Source organism: Cotesia glomerata, linkage group LG3, assembly GCF_020080835.1.
Source record: "Cotesia glomerata isolate CgM1 linkage group LG3, MPM_Cglom_v2.3, whole genome shotgun sequence".
NCBI lineage: Eukaryota > Metazoa > Arthropoda > Insecta > Hymenoptera > Braconidae > Cotesia > Cotesia glomerata.
The window spans coordinates 9,232,652-9,254,889 of NC_058160.1; the positions used below are offsets into that span (position 1 = coordinate 9,232,652).

The 22,238-nt window shown below is 32.4% G+C and overlaps 1 protein-coding gene across 1 annotated transcript in view; it reads left to right on the forward strand.

Moving 5' to 3' along the window:
* LOC123260564 (glypican-6) overlaps positions 1-22,238 on the forward strand; it is a 72,505-nt gene that overhangs the window by 44,140 nt on the left and 6,127 nt on the right. Inside the window, exon 2 of the mRNA XM_044721725.1 lies at positions 20,229-20,399. Within this exon, the coding sequence (XP_044577660.1) occupies positions 20,229-20,399 (171 nt within the window). The remainder of the gene's footprint in view (positions 1-20,228; positions 20,400-22,238) is intronic.

Sequence of the window (22,238 nt, forward strand, 5' to 3'; positions counted from 1 at the left end):
ATTTATGTTGCCCGACTTCATTTCTACGGATAAATATTTAAAAGGAATAAAAAAATTCTTGGAGTTTCCTTTTTCGAGGGAAAATGGAAGGAAATAAACTGTGATGAATATTTTATCGCGTTTGTTTTGGTTTCGGGGGTTTTTTAATTCTTAGGTTATTACAGACTCTACATATGTTTACAATTTAGAACGAATTTGTTATTTATGCCGACAATTAAAAAGAAAAACATTTTAAAATGACAAAATAGATAAATTTAATCATTATAAAAATTTAAAACAATTTTTTTTTTCATTTTTTAAAAATACAATTTGAAGTAAAAAAATTATGTAAACAATTGCTTCAAATTCGAATCTCGTTTGCATGAATAAAATATTTAGAGTGTAAATTTCCGAGCATACATGTAACATTAAACATATGTAACCTATATGGTAGGTACAAAATGGAGTTACTGGTTGCGGTTAGTACACATAATATACAAGATATAAGACGGCATGTGTTCGTTGGGCTGATATCACCTGCCCAGAGTTCAGGTTGCCGCTCAAGCAGCTGCGGCTTGCTACCTCAGCTAAGCAACTACCACAACTATATTTATATCTGTATCTATATACACATACGATACTGAAAACTGTATATACACTTTATCTGACTTACATGTAGATAAATACAGAACAGATATAGATAGAGATAAAAATATAGACACGGTACGGATGTACAGGCGGAGCAGGAGATACTGTACCCGGTACGGGCCAAACGGAATCCAGAGCTGTGGCCTTTGTTGACTCTCATATATATATTTAATACAAACTGTAGGCTTGGTTTTAGCTGGGCATGCACCGGCAATGCGGGTGGCCGGCAAAACAAAGCCAACGGAAACGAAGAAATTTTTATAATAAAAGGTGGAAATTATTCTTCCGTCATGCTTCATCATCATCACCATCATCATTATTAGATCTCATGGTTGCCTCAAATTTTTCGAGTTAATACGGCTAAAACTCTCATCGGTATACATAATGTTCCTTTATTTTTTTTTATGAATATTTCTCTCTTTTTTTATCCGCTTATCTGTGAGGAAATAATATTTTAACGATTTACTAACATTGTAAATTCAACAAGTAACACAAAGCCTATTATCAGTGAATCTTTGGTACCATTTAACGAGCCATTATGAAAGAAGCAAATAAAAATAATGAATTTTAAAATTTCGAACGGATGTGAGATAATGATTTTTAAAAAACGTTTGTACTTTGGTCTCTATCATTATTTATTGTGAATTATGACGAACGTGTGGATAAATATATAAGTATGAGTATATATATTTATGTGCAAGTGAGAATTATTTTAACCTATTGACCTCTGGTGGATAAGAATTAAAACGTCGAGGTGAAGAGAGTAAGAAACTCGGCACCAGGAAAATTACAGTATTAATGTCGCCATTTTTTTTATCGGCATCGCCGCTCAGATGGTCACGGCTCATTTAAATGATAAGGCTATTCTTGTACCGTCTTTATTTGAGATTTTTAATTTTATTCTTGGATTTAATTTTATAATAAATTCTTTATTATTTAAGACATATTTTTAAGGCAAAATTTTCAAAAAATTCTTCCGTACATTGCTCATTATTTTTTTCAAATTCTAGGAAAAAATTGAAATGAAAAATTAAAATTAAAAAAAAAAATAATTGTGTAAATTATAAATTAGAGGTGATTGAATTATGTTATTGAAAACGTCGTAATTTGTCTGATTGTGAGGAATGTTGTGATGAATGAATCCCTTGAGAACGCCTACGAGTATTTTGAATGAAGGAAATAAGTACTGGTGTATAAACGAAAAATTCTTGGGCCGCTCGCATGATAAATATGAGTGAAATAATGAAGAACGACTTAATTGCTAGACTGGAGAACTGCGGTCTTGAGTTATGTAAATGAGGCGTCACCGCGTTGCACACATGAAATTCGGAATTGACGCCCCCTTGAGTACTAACACGAGAAACGAGTAGTAGGGCTTTCATGAGGGCTTACTCGAGTGCCAAAAGAACGGGAGAGAATCAACGAAAAAACAAAAATAAAAAATAAAACAAATCTAAAGAAGGATGCCAAGTTGATTCTCACGTCTTTCCCTTTCGTGTTTCCTCGGTAGTATATTGTAGGAGTAGAGGCCGTTGCCCGACTAAAAAGTACCAACACAGGCTATCGCCGTCTTTTTGAGTGCCAAATAAAGTTCTGAAGAGAGAAAACTGTCTCCCGAGGGACTACCAGGCCTTTGATCCCGACGCCTTTGCCAATCTTCAACCACCTGCAACTCAAACTCCTTCTTTTCCGGCTTCGGTCTTTTAAAAATACTAATTTATCATGAGAAACTCTACTCAGGGGTTGTCAGATTTTTACGGCTGTTAGTGGGGTTTAAAATTCAATTTTGGTAAATATGGGAAAAAATTTGGGTTGTCATCGGTTGTTCATTGCGCGGATAAAAGTCTTGTGAAAATTCGAGATGAGATGATTTTAAATAAAGGAAATATATAATTTTTTGACGAAATGTAGTGTTGAAAATTTTCGATAGATGGCGCATGGTCGCTAAATTTTCTTCTTACTGGAGAGTTAAATTTCAAAACTTAAGTTTTTAAATTCAAAACATTTTTTTTGACTCTTCTAATAAAGAATTAAATTTTCATTAATTTTTAGTTTAATCAACAACTAAATTAATTTTTGTTTTATAAAAAGATTTAATTGACTTACACAGTTTTAGAAAAAATTAAAAATCATAATTATTCCTTCATTCTAATTTATATCCTGAAATGACTGTACATGATTACATCAGAAAATTTTTTACGTTTTAAATTGTACATAATTTTTGCGCAAAATTAAATTACTATTAAAAAAGAAGTAAAAAATTTTAAACTTTCATAATAATGATTAAAATGAAATTAACAGCCAATTTTAAATAATAACAAATAGAATCGGAAAGTACTTTGGCATCCCTAATCGATGACTCAGATCTCGGATAGAGGCGCTCGGTGATAAATACAGTTATAAATTCAGACAAAGGGGCTATGTATGGGCTAGTATATAAGGCAGGGTAGGGAAGGGGCGAGGGCGATCCAGTGAAGAAATACTGCCCGATAAAGAGAGGAGAAAATACCTAACCATGCAGATATAAAATAGTTTAGTAGTGGCTTTGATATCTTATCCTCATGTTTCCTCTCAGATATTTTCCTCCTTCTCAATTTACTTTTTATCTCCACGGTGGCGTCAGAACATTTGCTCTTTTTAGATTTTCGCGGCAACCTCGAGAAATATAACAAATCCCAAAATAAAAGGAATAAATAAGAAAAAGTTTTAAGCAAAAAAGCTCTAGATAACTGACATATAAATATATATGCATAAATATATGACACACTATCCGCAAAGAAGAGCAATATCGTGGTATCGAGAGCAAGAAGTGTGTGCAAGACATCAACAGCCACAAGCAGGCGTTGCTAAGCAAACGTTTGACTCATATTCCCAACTCGGCAACTCGAGACTTATACTTATATATGTGCTATATATTCTACACTATCTTCACTTATTCTCTTCAGTGTCTACTGGTGCTCCATGTCGATGTACCTAACCGTAGCACTTGAATATACACTCAAAAAGTTTGTGTGTGGAGCCTTGTCTCTCATTTCTCCTGTCCCATTCATGTGTCCCCGGTAAATCCAACTATTTATACTACATTACTTGTTGTATGTATTGTGTGTACTCATACAAGTAAATATAAGTTTGTCATTGCTGTTGTCCTGTATATGGTATACATATATATGCGGTATATAATGCCATGACGCCAGACGATAACGCCGTTGTCGTCGCAAAACCAAGATCGTTGTCCATGTCCATGACTAGCTTTTATTTGCAACATCATGCCAGACTTCTCTGTATATGTAGTGTGAATGCCCGACAAACTAAAACTATAACCGCTAACTTTCATCGATTTTCCCTTTGTTGTTTTATTCTCAGCCACTGTTTTGTTGGAGCAACACAAAATTATCCCGACTCTTGTTTTTGATGGTTCAATATCAAAATAAGCCAAACTTTTTTAGATTTTTTTATCAAGCTATCATCCATGAAAAAACCTTTTGATTTGGCCATATATCGACTTATGAAGTGATACCAAAAATTTTTAACTTCTAAAATCGAAGATTTTCAAAAATCGGGAAGTTATTGTTTTCACCCCGTTTTGCAAAAATCGAGTTTTCATCAGATCTCAATGTTTGAAGGTCACAGGAAACTTCCCTGACTATCCCCACGAGGTTGTCACTATGTCTGTATGTGTGTGTGTATGTTGATTCGTTCGAGAGATAGCGTGAACGAAAGAAAACCGAAAAAAACCGAAAAAAGTGTTTTTTTTTTTCACATAACTTCGACATTTCTTATCGGATCGTTTTTGATGAAACAGAATAATTTTTAGAGCTTAAAAAACTGCCTCGATCGTCGCCTAGAACGTAAAAATCGGTTGATTAGTTCGAGAGATATCTTCGACGAAATATTTGGAAACAAGTGTTTTTTCAACATAACTCCGACATTTTTTGGAATAACTTTTAAACGGCTCTACCTATCAATTAAAAACAAAAAACTAAAAACGGGGCTTTCCGTCCCCCTAAAAACTAATCAGCTCTTAACATCAAAAAAACCATGTCGATCGCCGCCAACCGCGTAAAAATCGGTTCATTCATTCAAAAGTTGATGCGGCTTAAAAATTTGAAAAATTGTGTTTTATCAAACTTCTATCAGACCTTTGAGCTCGAAGAGCTCAAAAGCATAAAAAGTTATCTCTTTAAGCTCATAGAGCTCAAAGTAACGCATAAATAGTATTTTTGAGCTCGGAGAGCTCAAAAACATCATTAGTGTAATTTTAAGCACCTAGGTATGAAATGAGCGGGAAGTTGCACGGATGGCCTTCAGGGTCTACCGTTTTTATAATTTTTTTACATGGAGAATGATAATCAATGGCCCAAATTTGACATTTTTTAATTAAAACTTAAATTTATCTCCGTTTTTTCCTAAAAAATCCACCTTACAGTCTGTCTCCCATCTGGCGTTCCAAAAAATCTAAAATCTGGGTCTGGGAATTTAATTTACAAGATAAAAATCAGACACGTAAGCTTGTAAAGGAACCGCGCTATCGTTATTTCATAATTTTTCATCAGAGATAGATCAGAGATGCCTTATTATATTATATTATATTATATTATACATATATTTTTTGGTAGTATGTAGTAGGTAGGATTACATGTTCTGGTTGACATTAGATGGAGACATTTAACAAGCTGATTGTCGTTGTCGAGTACGAGATCCAAGTGGTAGATTACCATCAAGTTCAGTGTTCAGTGTCGAGTATTAGGCTGGGACACGGAAATAATAATGAGAGTAAGTACTTGTACACCGGCATATACAGTGTAGCTAGGGGGCTCCAGTCCAACTCAGACATGTATTTAAACGAAAAGACCAAGGCAGACGTCAATCTATATTTATGAATACCTCGACAGCAACATCGCTGGTGCCCGGAAGCCCGTAGTTTATCCTCGCGTCCGGTCACAAAAGCTACCAGCTTCGTCATCATCTGGATTACTATTACTTAACTTGAAATGATACTTTTAAATAATTCAAATATGCTTAACGCCTAAAAGAATAAGAGAACTGATGTTTACAGAAAAAGGCTTCAATTTACAGATTATTCCGCGTGTCTCGCTCGGCCAATGAGATCATTGTTTGCCTTCAATGAATGATGAATCACTATCGAGCGCTATCCATTTTATTTCAGTCAAGTTTTAAGTTGATAATCGTGATTGTAATCGATTTCTATCGCATCTGACGACACATGTTTTCTCGTATCGGTAATTTTGGGTGTTTATACAGCTTATACTAAATCCATCAATATTTATTTTGCTTGGAAGATCAAAACTCGCCGTATATTTTGCCGAAGCTCATTTTTAAGGAATTATACGTACTTGGAATTTTTACAAAATTTAATTTTTGTAATGTACACATATCTAAGTATGTACATAAAGATTGATTAATTGAGTTAAAATTGCCTGTTCTTTGTATATAAATTTTTTTAAATCATTTAAAGAGCCTCTTCAGAAAAAATGATCAAAAAATTGCTTTATTTCCTTGAAAAAAAATTCTTATCTTAGTTTTGACATTCTTGAGCTAACTCTTTTTTACCTTCAATCGATAACGACTTTCCAAGCCTCAGGCTTGATTTCTCCAAGCCAGCGGTTGTGAAAAAGTCAAAACTTACCATTATTTCGCGGTCAGATTGCGCGGACAACGCCCTGAGCCTCTGTTATAAATAAAGAGAGCAGCATATTCGTGCTGTGACTGGCAAGCAACGTCTACACCATTAAAACGCAGGTCTAAGAACTAAGGGAGCAAGCTAAAAGGTGAATAAAGAATTAAACGTATTAGAGAGGTGCCGGAGCAGTAAAGCGCCCGAGGAAGCCGCATCTCCGTGTGATTTCTTCACCAAGATATAAACTTTTTTTGTTTTTAGTTTCCACCCTCTCGCTCCCGCAAACTTTTAACTGGTGGTTGCGTCTATTCTCCTCTCTGTCTTTTATACACTTCCAGTTGAAGTTGTACGCGCTGATCGTATCGACGTCACGTGCGAGCAGACTAGCGCTTACATTCGCGAGTTTGTGCTCGGAATATAAGTGTCTGACCGTCCAGATGGTCTTATTCGTGCACCAGAGCATTGTGTAAGGGGTTTATCGATTTCGTCGGCCGGCTCTTTTATTGCTGACATCCATTTGACCTCATATTATATTATTTTACGATTCTAATTCAACAATCCCTTAATCGTAATCTCCATAGATATATCTTTTGCGGAGCTCATAAAAAATGAATAAATAAATAAATAAATATATGAAGAATTCCTGGCAGTATTGAGATTAAAACTACTAACTTTTAGCATTACTTCTTATTTTATTGCATCGCTCGCAAAAAATGTAAAACACCAAGAGCCACTCTATCATACACATTCATATTCAATTATACTTATGAAATTCGTTATAAAGAACCAGATTGTATCACATTTATACGTAAACGTTTGTTTTATCGCTGTAATAATATACGCGGTTACATTTTAGCGCATGCAGTCAATGTAATCTTATCACTTTTATATATACTTATATTTGTATGAAACTAGCGTGTGCGTTACCTACAATAAGCGAATCTTAAGATAAAATGCTTTTTCACTTTTTTTTAATCTTTCTAAGTTGGATTTCACTAAGCCAGATTACTCAGTATTTTACGAGCTATCATGATATGTGATAAATTATCCGTCGCTTAATCGATAATAAATAACGCTGATCGCATTATTTTCATTTTTATATCAAACATATTCCATGTTTAATTGGACTCGTAAATCACTGGAATAAATTATTGTTATTGTTGGGGGTTTTATGGGACATTTAATGCCTTTTCGTATGAGCACTCACTGAATTTTTAATGAACGGGAAAGGTTAATGGTTATGTACTTTTTTCATTTAATAGATAGTTGAAAATTTTTTATTTATGCATTTTTCAAAAAATTAGTAGTTAAAAAAATTTAATTAAAACATTTGTCTAAAAAAAAAAATCTTTAAATCAAATTATCAACCCAGATTATTTTATCTAAAGCGTTAAATTTTCTACACTTGGATAAAAATTTATTATCAATTTTGAATTTAAGTTGATTTTATTATACGCAAAGTATTAAAAATAATGTAGATTGACTTTTACTGTAGTTTAATGGAGACAAAGGAGACATGTAGGATGATGCAGCCTACATATGTCTAAATGTGGGCTTGAGTGGAGATAGGGGATGAAATATCGACATCCAACGGCCCTATTGGTTTAAATTTATTCAACATATATCTACACAAGTATATCTGTAGATATATGTGAATATGTGGATGCCTTCATTTTGATATCCCACACACACAAGCATCCCAACTACTGATTTATGTGTACACTTCTCCATATCCAAGCACACAGCACGACCTGGTAATGACACAGATAAGACACTTGCTCTTGCTGAGTCACAGCTGCACCCAACGGCCCTCGCGGGGACTCGTTGAATATTATTTGCGAATCAGTAGCCAGAAAATATCGTGTTATTATTGTCATACTTTAATGCCTCACTTTAATCTCCCGGTTATAGTGTTATTTTTTTTTTTAATCTCAAGATTCTTACAATTTATTACTTGTAATTCTTATTTATCGCGGATTACATTACAAGCCTCTCACCTGACATTTTAAACTCGCTGTAACGCCGACAATTATCAATAAAAATTCCCGAGGTTGGTTTAACCTAAAACTAGACAATTGAACCAGAAAATACCCTCGTGATTGTGACCTTTATGTTTCGGAATGAATGAAAGGTATGGAAAAATGTATTTCGTCGAAAAGTGAGGTTAAACCTGGATCAATAATTGAATTATATATTATTGTGTGTATTAAATGAAATGAATTTTTTCATGACAATTTATTCATTTTTAAGGGAACGCTGGGAATAAATATTACCGTAAAAATTGATATTATTATAATATAAAATGTTGAATGTACCACAAAAAGGTAAATTTTCCATAACAATCGCGGCCGGACATTTTTAACGGCCCACCCAAGTCATTGTGCGCACGAGGACGTTAAAAGGTGGCAGAAAACCTTTTCACCTTTATTTCTATTCATGATAATTCTCCACATCGCTCAAGTGCTACGTGTTATTATATTATTGAGACTTTTTATTCTAGTATGCTCTAGAAAGGGACGAGAAATTTAACTTTAAATTTTTAAATACTTTTTTTTATACTCAATAAATTACGAATTGTTCAAGTTCATATGTATTCATTTTTCTGTAAATCTATCTGTCAAAAAAAAGATCTATCTTCGATTTCGCGGACTATTATGGGTTTGATCCGCTGGAATTTTTGTTAAATCGATTTACAGGTATAGATAGGTTTTTAGTGTTAAATTGAATTGAAATGGTGTCACGAATTGGTATCATTCCTTAAGTGTGATTGATCGGGATATTTAGGTAAATTTTGAAGAATTTATTTGAGAAAAATCATTTGTATAGTTCAAAGTTCGAATTGTGAATAAAATTTTTGGTGAGGAAAATTTGTAAGGGTGATTTTTTATGATGTTAAAAATATACGTATTTTTTTCGCGAGGGTTCAATTGAAATTTTCTATAATTATTTTTATTATAAAAAATGATTAAAAAAAAAATGTAATTTTTCAATTTTCACGCCACTTTTATACGAAAAATTTAATTATTTTCATATAAATGATTAAAAAAATAAATAAAACGATTAGGGGTGGGTATAAATTACACCAATTTCATAAAAACTGTAAATAAATAATAAAATAAATTAGTAACAAATAGTAATCGGTGGAAAGGTGTGCATTGGTGTGAAAGAGATGGTGTCGGCGGATGTTTTCCACGTTGTGCCCGTCAACGAGCACGTACGCTCGATTGCGCACGTGCCTCTGCCACCATGTCGGGAACAGCATCAATTCGCCCCTTGTATATATACATCTTCATATACATATACATACACCTATCCATATACATACACAACAAGGTAATATGCATAAACGGGCGCGGTTTTCCGGACGAACACAACGATGCTCCCTACTTCACAGACACTCATATCATATTTATCTCTCGATTTTTTTAATTACATAATTAAAACTAAATCCTCCATACATTAAGTTAAGTTAAGTTGAACATTATTATTCCACGTATCGGCAATATAATCAATGCTAATGTATTTTTATTACATTTATTTACATTTGCATACCGAGTAAATTATAATGCTAGTATAAATGTATTAGTAGTTTTATTTTATTTTATTTTATTATTCAGTTTACAATCCAAAGACGAAACAATTTCATTGAATTCCTTGCTTGCTTTTCGCGCACCGTGTTAATACAATTCCAGTATGAATATTTACAAAACTGACGTACCCGCTGTATATACTCGTTTCGAAAAATATTAACGACTCATTGTTTGTCTTAGCGAGTTTGGGTTGCCAAAATTAGACCGCGTTTAAATACGTTTATGTCTGCAAGGTATTATTGAGTATAAAGTCTTGCTTTAAATTGCTAAATGTATGAATGTATTATTACTATTATTTTCTAATGTAAGCCGGGTGGCCTGCACTGGAATTTAAACAACAAACGCAACATTTTAAAAACATCAATAAATGCATTCAATTTAGTAACAAGAAACTGGGTTCGTTGAATTTTGAGCATAAATTAAATAAAGGGTTAAATTCTATTCAATGATATTTATTTTTTATTTAAAAATATACTGCGAAAGCGTGAATCATTGGATTCTGATGTCGTTGAATTTGAATGGCGATATAAATAAAATAAAATAAAAATTTGTGGAGTACCCTGTCCATCGAGGATCCAGGAAATAAATATTTAAACATGAGTAGCATGAGGCTGTATGTTATATGTATCGCGAATATGAATTTTTCGATGAAATTTATTCGGCACATTGACCACGGCTGCGTTAGCAAGGAATGAAAATTGGAGGACGGAATGAAAAATCGAGAGCGACGTGACCAACGAAATTGTACTCGGCTCGTTGGGTAATCTACCCTTCATCCTTTCGTTTTATTTAGGCTCTCTCTTACTTTATTGTAAATCCCTCGGTTAAATTATCTATATCTATTCGTATATATATGCGATCACTTTTGCACCCTTTTGTAGAACAATCCTTTTTTCATTATTATAATTTTTTTTTGTTTAATAGTATAATAATATTAATAATAAAAAATATTTTTAAAAAAGTATAAAAATTTATAAAATTGAAATTTATAGTGAAATATTATAATTATTATTCAATCTATTAATTTATATTATTAATAAAAAATGATCATTTGTATCATGATAAATAATAATTGATTTTTTTTTATAAATAATAATAATAATAATAAATATTTAAAAAATGAGTCAGTAAAAATATGTATCATTAAAATTCATGGTAAATAAAGAATGGTTGATGGTCTTGTATTCAGTATTCTGGCGGATTACATATTCAGTGACGACAAAAATACACCAGGGTTTCCATTGTATAAACTCGTTTAGCTCGTCATTACAATTCCGCTGTTGGTTATCATAAGCTCGTTCGTCAATCTTAGGACGTGTCTGCCAGACTGTTGGCCTGTTCTACTGCCTCCGTATACACACAATCATACAACCATACAAACATACATACAAACATACATCCAAACACATATGAGCAGAGCAGACAAACACAACCGAACAGCCGCTTCTGTCTGCCTACCGTTGGACGGATCTACTAACACTAATACCGAGATTGTCAACACATCGGTTATATATACAGAGAAGTTGTAGGCTGTAGGCAGTATATTACCTAGTGAATATGCAAATGCGAACTCTATCGAGATGGCTAAGAGACGAGTCACAGCACAGGTCCACTTAACATTCACTTCATTCACAAGATGCCCAACAAAAGACGTCACATCTTCTCTTATTTTTTCTTTATTGTAATACAAAATGTTTTTCATTGTGAGAATTGTAAAGACTAACATACTTAATATTTGTCAATCAATTTATTTAAAGGCCTAAAAAATTCTCTCAAGTGTTTGACAAACAAGCGAAGCCTCTGAATAAAAATATAAATTTGAATTTGGAAAATAGCGATAATTTAACTCGAGGAAAGAACCGATTTGTTGAGAGCGAATAATACAATGTATTAAATAACGCAGGGTTAGCACTTCCGGTGGTATGGAGTGAGAAAGTGCCAGGGTGGAGTGAGAGAACAGGAGTGATCCCTTCAGGAACTCCCATGGCCAGATGGAAATGCAAATAAAGGGGGCGAGAGCAAGCAGTGTCGAGCGAGAGCTGGCTTTAGTTTCGCCGCGTGAATGGGTAGGAGAAGGCCGAAGGCTTTGCGACAATGTGGCGTCGTGTACCTAGTACTTGTACTTGTACTAGCTCATATATGTGTATAACTACACACATCGATTTTAACCCCTCATATTGCCATCAGTAACTCTAACTCTTGTCTACTCCCAGCCCCAATAGTCCCCAATCTCCAATTCCCGGCTCCTTTTTTACAAACTCATACGCTAACGCCTCTATTGATCTCAACATTTTCACAATTCGTATATTATATTATGTTATATACCAGCCGACCTGTAAGAATATTTTGCACAATATTTTTTCTCATTTTCACATTATTATATAAACGTTCGTTACTTTTTTCATCACAATATTATCCGGAATTTTGTCTTAATTATATTAGTTTAGTATTAATTATATTTATTTATGTTTAAACTAAGTGGATGAAGCTTTGGGCAGTCGTGTGTTGGCATACACGCTTCGCTCGTTGCGCCAACACACCCGTAGCCGACAGCTTTGTTCACCTACACAATTTACACAATATACTATTTAAATTGTAAATAATTTTGAGGGGAAATTTTGAATCATTATCTAAATTTTTTGAATTTATCTGAGCAAATTATTAAAAAAATTAATTATAAAAATTATTTTCCTGCTTAATAAGGAAATAGAACAGTAATTCGTCGAAATTGATTAATTTTTGTTCTTTATTGACCACCTGTTACATTTTATTATATTATTTCCTTTTAATTAAAATTTATAGTTTCTATTTGGATAAAATGACCTTTTATTCAACCGATTACGAAATTTGAAATTAATTACATTCATTTTTAATCCCCGGAAATTAATATTGATTTCAAAATAATAATATTGAAATTAACATTTTTTATAAGAACTAATTTTTTTTTTTAATTTTTGAACGCGTTAAATTTTGATTTTTTTGACAGGTCAAATAATTTGAAAGTTATCTTAATAAATAAATTAGTGATTTTTCATAAACTAAGTTTTATAGAGTAGGATAAAAATAGTAGATTAAATTCCGTAAAATTTCTTACAAAAGATCCTGATTACTTATAACCTAAACCCATTAGCTTAAAAGGAATTTAAATATAAAAAGGAAAGAACAGGATCGATAATTGAGGTTATTTATAAAATGTTTAAAGTTAAAACAGAAAATGAATCCTAATCAGAGCAGACACGTAAAAAAAGTTTCCGTGTAGTTAACACAACTACCATGATGATTTAACGGGAGAGTCTAGTCCATACACTAGAGGACAGAGAAGGAGAGAAAAAGAGAGAGAGAGTGGAGTAAAATTCAGGCTGACTGGCGTAGATGGTGGCGGTTTCGGACTGGAGTAAGCGAGCTTGGAGGGGTCTCACGCAATGGGGTGAGAAGACGGAGGGTTGCTAGGAAACACCCCTGTTCCACGTGTTATATTGCATTACCCGTTGGCAACTCCGGGGGCTCGGATCGGTCGCACAAGACCACGATTTCCGTGCCGATCTACTCTCGTTCGGCTTCTACTTCTACTTCTATGTGCATACTTCTTATTCTACTTCAACTCTGTTCCCGTGTTCTTTCTTCAGACACACGCTACCCTCCCGCCCACCTATATACTTTTGAACTCGAAATTATCCGAAAAACTTTTAATACTCCTTTTCAAAACTTCGAACTATTCTTTTTATTTTCTATGCAATTTAAAGTACTTCAATACACGATAAATATTTTTTCATTTTTTTTATTTCTATAATTCGCTGAATTATTGTCGATAAATCTTTAACAACTTTTAGGATTTTTTTAAAATAAGTGCTCATAAAACTTAATAAAAATTTGTACTTGTAAAATTTTTTTTTTTTTTAATTTGTTCGTTAAAAACTCTTAAAAATTTTCTCAAGTCTATTAATTTTTTTTTACTTTCTGTTTTGAAAATTAATAATTTTGTTAAAAATATAAATTATTCTGACAGTAACTATTGATCCGACAAATAAATCAAATATTAATAGAGGATGGGGGAGACTAATAGGGTCGATGAAAAACGGACTCATCTCAAAAATGATGAGTCTTATTTTTAGAAAAAATTCAATAATTTTAGTTACATTATAAATATCTGATGAAATATAAATTTCAATTTCCTGTAAAAAAGTTTTAAATAAATTATAAAAATAACGTTGGTGATTTCTTTATGCAAAATATGAAATGTATTAGATATTATTTTGCTGGAGGCTCCCTAAAAGTGATTCCTCTAGCATAAATGGCACTTGGGTTGTAAGTGAGAAGGACGGATGATAAGAGGGTACAGGGAGGTTGTTGGGAAGGATGTTGTGTGTAGACATAAGACAGAGGGAATGTAATGCAAGACAGATTAGAAGGAGAGACCAAGACAAGACAGAGTTAGTACAGAGAGAGCATAAGGGTCTTTGAGAAATTGAAAATAGGGACGGAAATTAATGGTATAAACCCAGCGGGCTGTCAAATATTTGCACTCGACTACGATGGAATGAACAGATTTCACTTTCAACTTTATCCGACTGAATATCCTCCGCTAGTTATCAACTAAAACGTATTTAACAATTACCTATACCATTATTTTTCCGTAAATAACTTTAGATTTATATCCTTGTTATTTTTATGTTTATTTTTTATTTATATTTATGTCTTGCTGGCTTTTATTTTGTCTGAAACCGTCTTTACAGCGCACTTTAATTTTTTATTTCATTTTTAGTTTTTTTTATTGGAATCGGGAGTAAGTAGTTCATTAAAAGGGTTTTACGTTCGCAGAACGACTCAACTCTACAATACTATATTACTAGTTTATAATTTTTTGTCAAGTATGCCTATTAATACAACCGTAGCTGCTCACTTACACACTCTGGCCTCTGGAGTCGGTGAATTTTCTGCAGATGTTGCAAAAGCTTTCTCACGACTTAAAATTGGCTACGAATATCAAGCTAAATTAAAGTCATAAAAATTTATTAAGTTTAAATAGTATAAACAAGTAACATATATTTTTACTAGCACTAATAAGTGAGTTTATTACTTCCTATTCTTGTGTTATTATAACTGTAAGGATAACGATTTTCTAGAGTAAATAATAGTTATTTTATTTTATGGAATGAATTCACTTTTATTACTTTTTAGTGTTATTGCTAGAAAAAAAAAAATTTATTTATCGATTTCTGGATTATTTTATTTATTATACCTCCGGATTTTATTATTATTTCAATCTTATTTAATGGTCAATTATAGATTATTCGTTTAATGGAAATGGAAAAAAATTTCTAAGTTTTTTTTATTGGAAGAGATTTTCTTATCTATAGAAATAAATAAAAGATGGGACTTTGATTGAAAAAATCTATAATAATAATGTTTATACATAAAATTTAACTGATAAATTTTTTATAAAAAAAAAATATTACAGTAATAATAATACATTTTTTAAAATTGATAGCATTGAAATCTATCGCGAATTATTATTATTAATTTTTTGTTCAAGATTTTACATAAAAATTTATCTGTTAAATTTTCTTTATCAATATTCAGAAAATTGAATAAATTTAAACTATAAAACTTCAACAAAAATCATTGAAGGTACAAACTGATGGATTTTTATTTCACACAATTTCTCGCGAAATTGTACAAACTTTGTAACATAATAAAGAAAAAAACTCCCGAATCCTGGCATCTGTATTTAAAAAAAAAAAAAAAAAAAAAAAAAATAGAATTTCTTTGATATCAAGTTCATAATGAGAAAAAAGTTTTCCGTCTTTTCACTCTCACACTTTCTCAACAAAGGAAATCGGATTGTCTTGCAGGTTGCGGGCTGCAGAGTGAAAAGCTTACGCCTTTGTTGGACTTTTTCCCTATAAGAGACTCTACCCGATCAATTTTCCATGATCACCGTTGGGATTTGTCACCAGACTGCAATGTACTAAGTGTTGATCGATGTCATTCTACCTTTTTCATTTTTTGACACCGAAAAATGAAATAATAATCACACAAACACAACTGCAACCACTTTTTTTTTCTAGATGTACAGATATAGCGTCGGAATTAAAACTGTTTGTTTTCTGATGTAGAGTCTAAAAAAACAGATGAAGTAAAAGAAAAACAATCTCTATAAGATTGTTTACTCGGCACTGCTAGGTGTTTTTTTCAAGAGTACGGCAAATGTAATTTAGTTGGGTTGAAAGGAAGATGAGGCTACACTTACACGTAGACCGGACCGGTCTGTTAGACGTAGGACGAGGATAACCAGATACAGAGAAACATCTTCAATTCAAAAGTACTATCCGTTTTTTCACTAGACTAGAGCTCTAAGAAGGGTTTCCAAATACCAATAGCAAGACTAAGACCCAGAACATATTTACTGTTTAACTCGTTTATAGAAGAGAGGTCGAAACTTTTGAGATTTTCGAGGGATTTGAATTTAAAGTGTTTGTGGATGAGCGTTAAGATGTTTATTCAATTAAACCTAAATTTACTTTACATCGATTTTATAATTGTAGTTAAGAAGTGATTTATAAACTTTTAATTGGGATTCAGGATTAATTATTTGACAACTAGTTTCTTAATTTTTTAATTTAATTATCTAATTTATTCTGACTTTTATTTGCAAGCTTGTTTTCGCGATAACAAGTTTTTTCTAATTGGAATTTAATTTGAGATATTTATAATATTTTTTAATTAATTTAAAATTTAAAAATAAAAATAAATAACTTTTCAGCGTAACAATACATTGACTTTTAAAAAGTAAACCCTCCTACTCTTTCACTGTTAAAATGTTGTTCTCCCGAGAATACACCGTAAGAAAAACTTGGCACTTAAATTGTAGGATAGAAAACAGACGCTGAAGAACGAAAACGGATGGCGGAATCCTCAAGATATATATTTGTATACAAGTGGACAAATAAAACCCCGGGTACATAAATATATAAGGGTGAAAATGCTATCCGGTGAAAATAATAACATTTAACAAGTTTGTATTACAAGGCATAAAATTAAAAAAATATTAAACTCCGTTGAACTTTAAAAGTTGAGTGTAGGGTGATGGGTGAAGTAAATATAACGAAAGAAAAAGTTGTATAACGAATAACGAGTGGATGGAAAATTTTGATTGCGAAGAAACACACCCACTGAGTGAAAGGGGGAGATAATTTTCAAGCAGTTGAGCTCCTCAAGGATCTATATTGCTTATCAACAGATATCCGGCGGAGGTCTAACGCCTAGCTAATTTCAAAGTTGTTCGCCCCTACCCTGAACTCGCGATCTTAAACCTTAAACATGCTTCAAGTCTCTGAGAGTCGCATCCCACATCCTCCCGCTGATGAAAACTTGAGGCGAATCCAGACTCATTTCCACGGACCACTCCCTTATTGCCTCGGTTTTCCACTCGCGAATTATATGATTTTTATTTGATAAAATTTTCGCCTTGTTCTTGTCCTATTCACTCAGGAAAAATAAAAGCAATCCGCAGTCGTAAAAGTTGATTTGTCTGGTGCCATTTTTTTTTTTTTTTCGGCTAGCGACAAAAATGTAATATAAATTCTTGGGAAATATTTTGTGTTATAATGGAGATGAGGTTGGGGATTATTACGGGGCTTGTAGCCAAAATTTCCGGAGCATGTTTCGTTCCGCCGGATATCTGCAGGCGATTTGTACTTCACTTCAAACTTCCGCGGTACAATTGGACTCTACACTGTGCATGTTGGACTATATTCTATTATATTATATTATATTAATATATATGTATATTATAACGCAGGCTTATAATAATGGGATATTGCGAGACGTTTGTTTGTGTCGCGATTCACCCCGAAGGCGTCTTTCAGTCGCGACGTCTTTCCTAACTTTTTTTTACATTATGTAATACTTCCTTTAATAAATTCTACTGAAACTATTAAGAACATTTTTTTGTTCCTTGATTGATATTGAAAATTACTTTTCAACTTATTTGGTAATTTGTTTAGTTATATGGCTTGCAATATTTCAAAGTTTATTAAAAATATAATTTAAAAAAAATTTTTTTTTAATTGTCTATTTTTGACCAAATGATAAAAAATTAAGCTTTAAAATAAATTGTCACATTTTTTTAATTTTCTAACAAATAAAATTCGATAAAATTTTATCAATAAATTCTTGTACAAAAATTAAAGTAAAATAAAAATTTATTAAAAATGCATTGGATTGAATTTCAAGTACACAAACGCAGAAAAGGTCCTTCAAATAAGGATTTAATCGAATTTTCCGAATCTTAGAGGGGCTGGAATTTGTGAATTCTCAATACAAGTAAATATAAAGAAAAATAAAAGAATCCCTAGCTTTGATGATCCAGAATCTAAAACATCAAAGCATTTTACTGCTCATGTGTAATGGAAACAAGATATTTGGATTCTGCAATGGATAGAGCCACTTATACACTCATACACGTATATCTTCCGACTTATATAGATATAGACATATATATAAATAGATAAAATTTGACACTGGACTATAAAGCTCGTTTTATTACCCGAGACGCCTTAAGTGGACTTTTATAGTATTATTTATTTATTTATGGAGTTTATTCTTGCTCTTCAGAGATATTTATGTCGTTTAACACAAAAACGGTGCATAAAAACTACTGTACCCATAACTGACCTTTTCTACAGGCTTTTTATCAGCTGTTTGGCTAATCGACTGTTAAGTGTTAAGTGTTGTATTATATAATATACGAGCAGAGGTGCTAGCCAGATCCACTGGGTCGTGTAATATTCGCTTCTATCATAAAAAATAATTTTATCGATTTTATTTCTAAGATGCCTTTTCTTTGTTGAGTTATTAATGATCATACGTAAAAGTCTTTTGTATTATAATTATAATTATAAAAAAATCAACTTTGCTCCAATTGACTCTTTAATTACTCTATAATAAAAATTAATTTTCAATAAATTATTTATTTTTAATAATTGAATTAAAAAAATTATTTATAAATAAATTATTGCGGAAATTAAAAAATCAATACATGAATTTAATTTATTATTGAAAAAAAAAGTCAGCTGCTGATTTCATTATTATTATTATTGCATAAAAAATTGAAATAAATTTATTACTGAAATAAATGAAACAAAACAATGAAACAATAATAGTAAATATTGATCGTAAATAAATAAAAGGGATAAAGTAAATGAAATAATTTTGCCGGGATTAAATATATCGTCAAGTTCCTTCCGTTGTCGGTACACAAGATATATCTCAATTCTTCCATAGAAAACCGAGTATTTTATTGCAAATTTTATCGCGTCATTCAAAACCAGTCATGCGGCTCTGACTCCGGCGCGTCGATATAACGAGAGTAGGGCCGAGATATAACTAGGAGTTAGAGAAAACTAGAATGAGTTCTGCGTTCTGCGCTACGGCGATAGTTGGGGTAATGGAGTACTGATACCCGTCCAGCTCATTGTCATCCTCATCCGCATCCTCTTTCTCCCGTTTCACCCGTCCTTTTCCTCCTCTATCCTCAATCCTCTGTTATGGCCGCGTTCGCGTTATACGGCTTATAATACAAATAATAACGGCGTATAATATAACTACGCGGGTAGGACAAGAGTTACGGATAAAAAGTTAACCAGCAAACCCCGTCGGTGACGACTAAATTCTAAATAACTTTTATCGCGGGCCAACTATCGCTCGAGGATGCGTGTGCCTATCGTTAATCTCTTTTTATTATTTTTATTGCACGTTCATTTCCATTTGTCTGGGAGATAATTAAATGACCGGTAACTTAAATTGCCAGGAGGAAATTACTAAATTTTTTTTTTTATTTTATTTTATTTTTAACTTTTTTTTCTACCTTGATTAATATTTATAATTAAAATCTCGTCGTCCTAGACGGTGTTATTATTTTTATATACATTTTTTTTTGTTTTGTGATTAATCACCAGAGATTTTAAAAAATTATTGCGACACTTTTTTATGTGTCATAAATACTACAAGCGATTTATGGGCTAGTTTATCAGTAAATTGACACTGAGGTCACTGACTGATTGAATCAAGGCCCAAGATTTTTTTATCTCGTTACTAATTGATTAATTATGATTATATTAATTAAATTTAAATTTTTAGACAAAAGACTAATTATTAAAATTTTTTAAAAATTATTCAACCTTAATTTTTGACATTAAAAAATTGTCATTTTAGTGTTCATAATTAATGCTTTTATTTTAATTAAAAATTAAAAAATTTTTTTACGAAATAATATTAATTAAAGAACCCATGGATCTAAACAACAATTAAAAAAAATTTAACAATTGATTTTTAAAAGCTAATATCTAATCCATCAATTCTATTTTTTCCAGCGCGAGAATTAAGATCATGCGGTGGGATAAGTAGCGGCGGAGAGGTTTGCTGTACAGCAGATATGGAGCAGAGGCTGCAAGCAAAAGCTCGGGACAGACATGAAAAAGCTACGAAAGCAACCCTCCAGCGGCTGCAACAACTTCTCGCCACTAGAGGCGCAAGATTTCATGGTGAGTACATCAACCTTGGTGCTTAATACTTTCCATGCTCTCACCCTCTCTCATCCTCTATCACTACACCCGGGTTCTTTAATCCACGTAATCAAAGTAAAGAACAAACTGAAAACTGCAGCTAAAGGTATACTAGTGCGTACACTATACTGTAGTAGGAGAAAAAAACTCTGGAGGGCGCTCACAGGGGATGAGACTTTTAAAACTCGGGATTCCATCCAGTCAAAAGAATTTTTCTCGTTAGCGGCAAAGTGACATCGGGGGATCGAACCTGTCCGGTCCAGGTCCTCCCACCTTTTATATTAGGGGATGTAAGAGATGTGAACGAAGAGCGAGGGTGGATACCAGAGCACCGGAGATTCCAGTGGCTCCCGAGTGTCGGATCAAAGCCAAATAATCTTCACTTTACTCAACTTTTCCTTTTTTTTTCGCCCCCAATTATTTTTGGGTTTCAATTAAAATAAATTTTAAGTCGTAAATTTATTCGATCGAGCTTTTTTTAAATTTACTTTTTTATTTTTATTATTATTATTGATACGGGGAAGATTTTTTAACGGTGGATCATTTTTCTTCGTCAGGTGCTTTTCTACTTTACTCGATAAATTTAGTTTTTATTGCTCAGAACTTTTCTCGACGACTCGAACTTAGAGTCAAGTGGGGCACTTTAATTTCAGATAATTCAAGAGTGCAATCACCTGTACATCTCGCTAACAGCTTCGAACAACCCTTGTTTCAAAACTTAGCTATTAATTATTATATTATATTCTTTAGGAAATTGTTAATTGCTCCCTAATTTTCGTAATAAGCCAAATTGCCAATTAATTTAACTCACGGTAAACTTTTTATTTTAAAAGTATCCATTTTTGAGACTATTTTAATCCATTAAAAGTTATTTTATAAAAAATGAGGGCTTAAAATTAAAAAATAATTTATTAGACATCAAAGTTAAATATGCAAAAGCATTAGAAAAAAAAAGTTAAAAATAATTAAAAGAAAGTTGTGAAAAAAAATCTTCAGTGGGCGCAAGTCTGTGAATCTTTAACTGGTAACTCGGCTCATTCTCAAAGAAAGTAGGAGAAAAGGGGTGTAAGATGGTAGTATACCAGTATTTCATAGTATAGAGTACAAAGTAGAGTACTGAGCAATAAGTAGTGAGCACAGGGGTCCCAGGCAGTACTTAAAAGTGAAGAGTAAAAAGAGAAATAAGAGGAAAAGCTCACATGTCCCCGACACACGACATAGGTTTCGTCAGACATTATGAGAGAGGCCTTGCCGTTCCAGAGTGCCTATTGCCGAGTATCAAGCACTGCTGCACTCTTACTTCATGTATATATGTGTGTACATGTGTATGGAGTCTAGTATGAGTACGTAAGGGCACTATATGCTCCGCAGTGGCTAGGTACTCACTAGCCGCATCAAAGGAAAACTCTGCTGAGAGTCGGCGTTAAGAAAGACAGACTGGTAAAGAGAGTCATGGACCCCGAGAGTAGCTCTTCCGAGGTTAAAATTAATTGAAACCTCCGCTGGGGTTAAATAATAACTTATTTTATTATGATTCTTTAGATTAGATGGGTTGAAGATAACATTTGATAAAATTTTTAGAATTATTATTTTACTAAACATTGTTAGCAAGATTTGTTAATATTTTATGAGTTTTATTAATTGTTGATAAATGATTTCTTAACAGATGATTTAATAACTAATTATTACTAATTAATTAATTATTTATTAACATTTGAATTTTGGAGAAAAAAATATCTAACAAATAAAATAAATAATAAATAATGATACTGATAAATTAAATAAATTAATTTATGAACAGTTAATAAACTCTCCTAC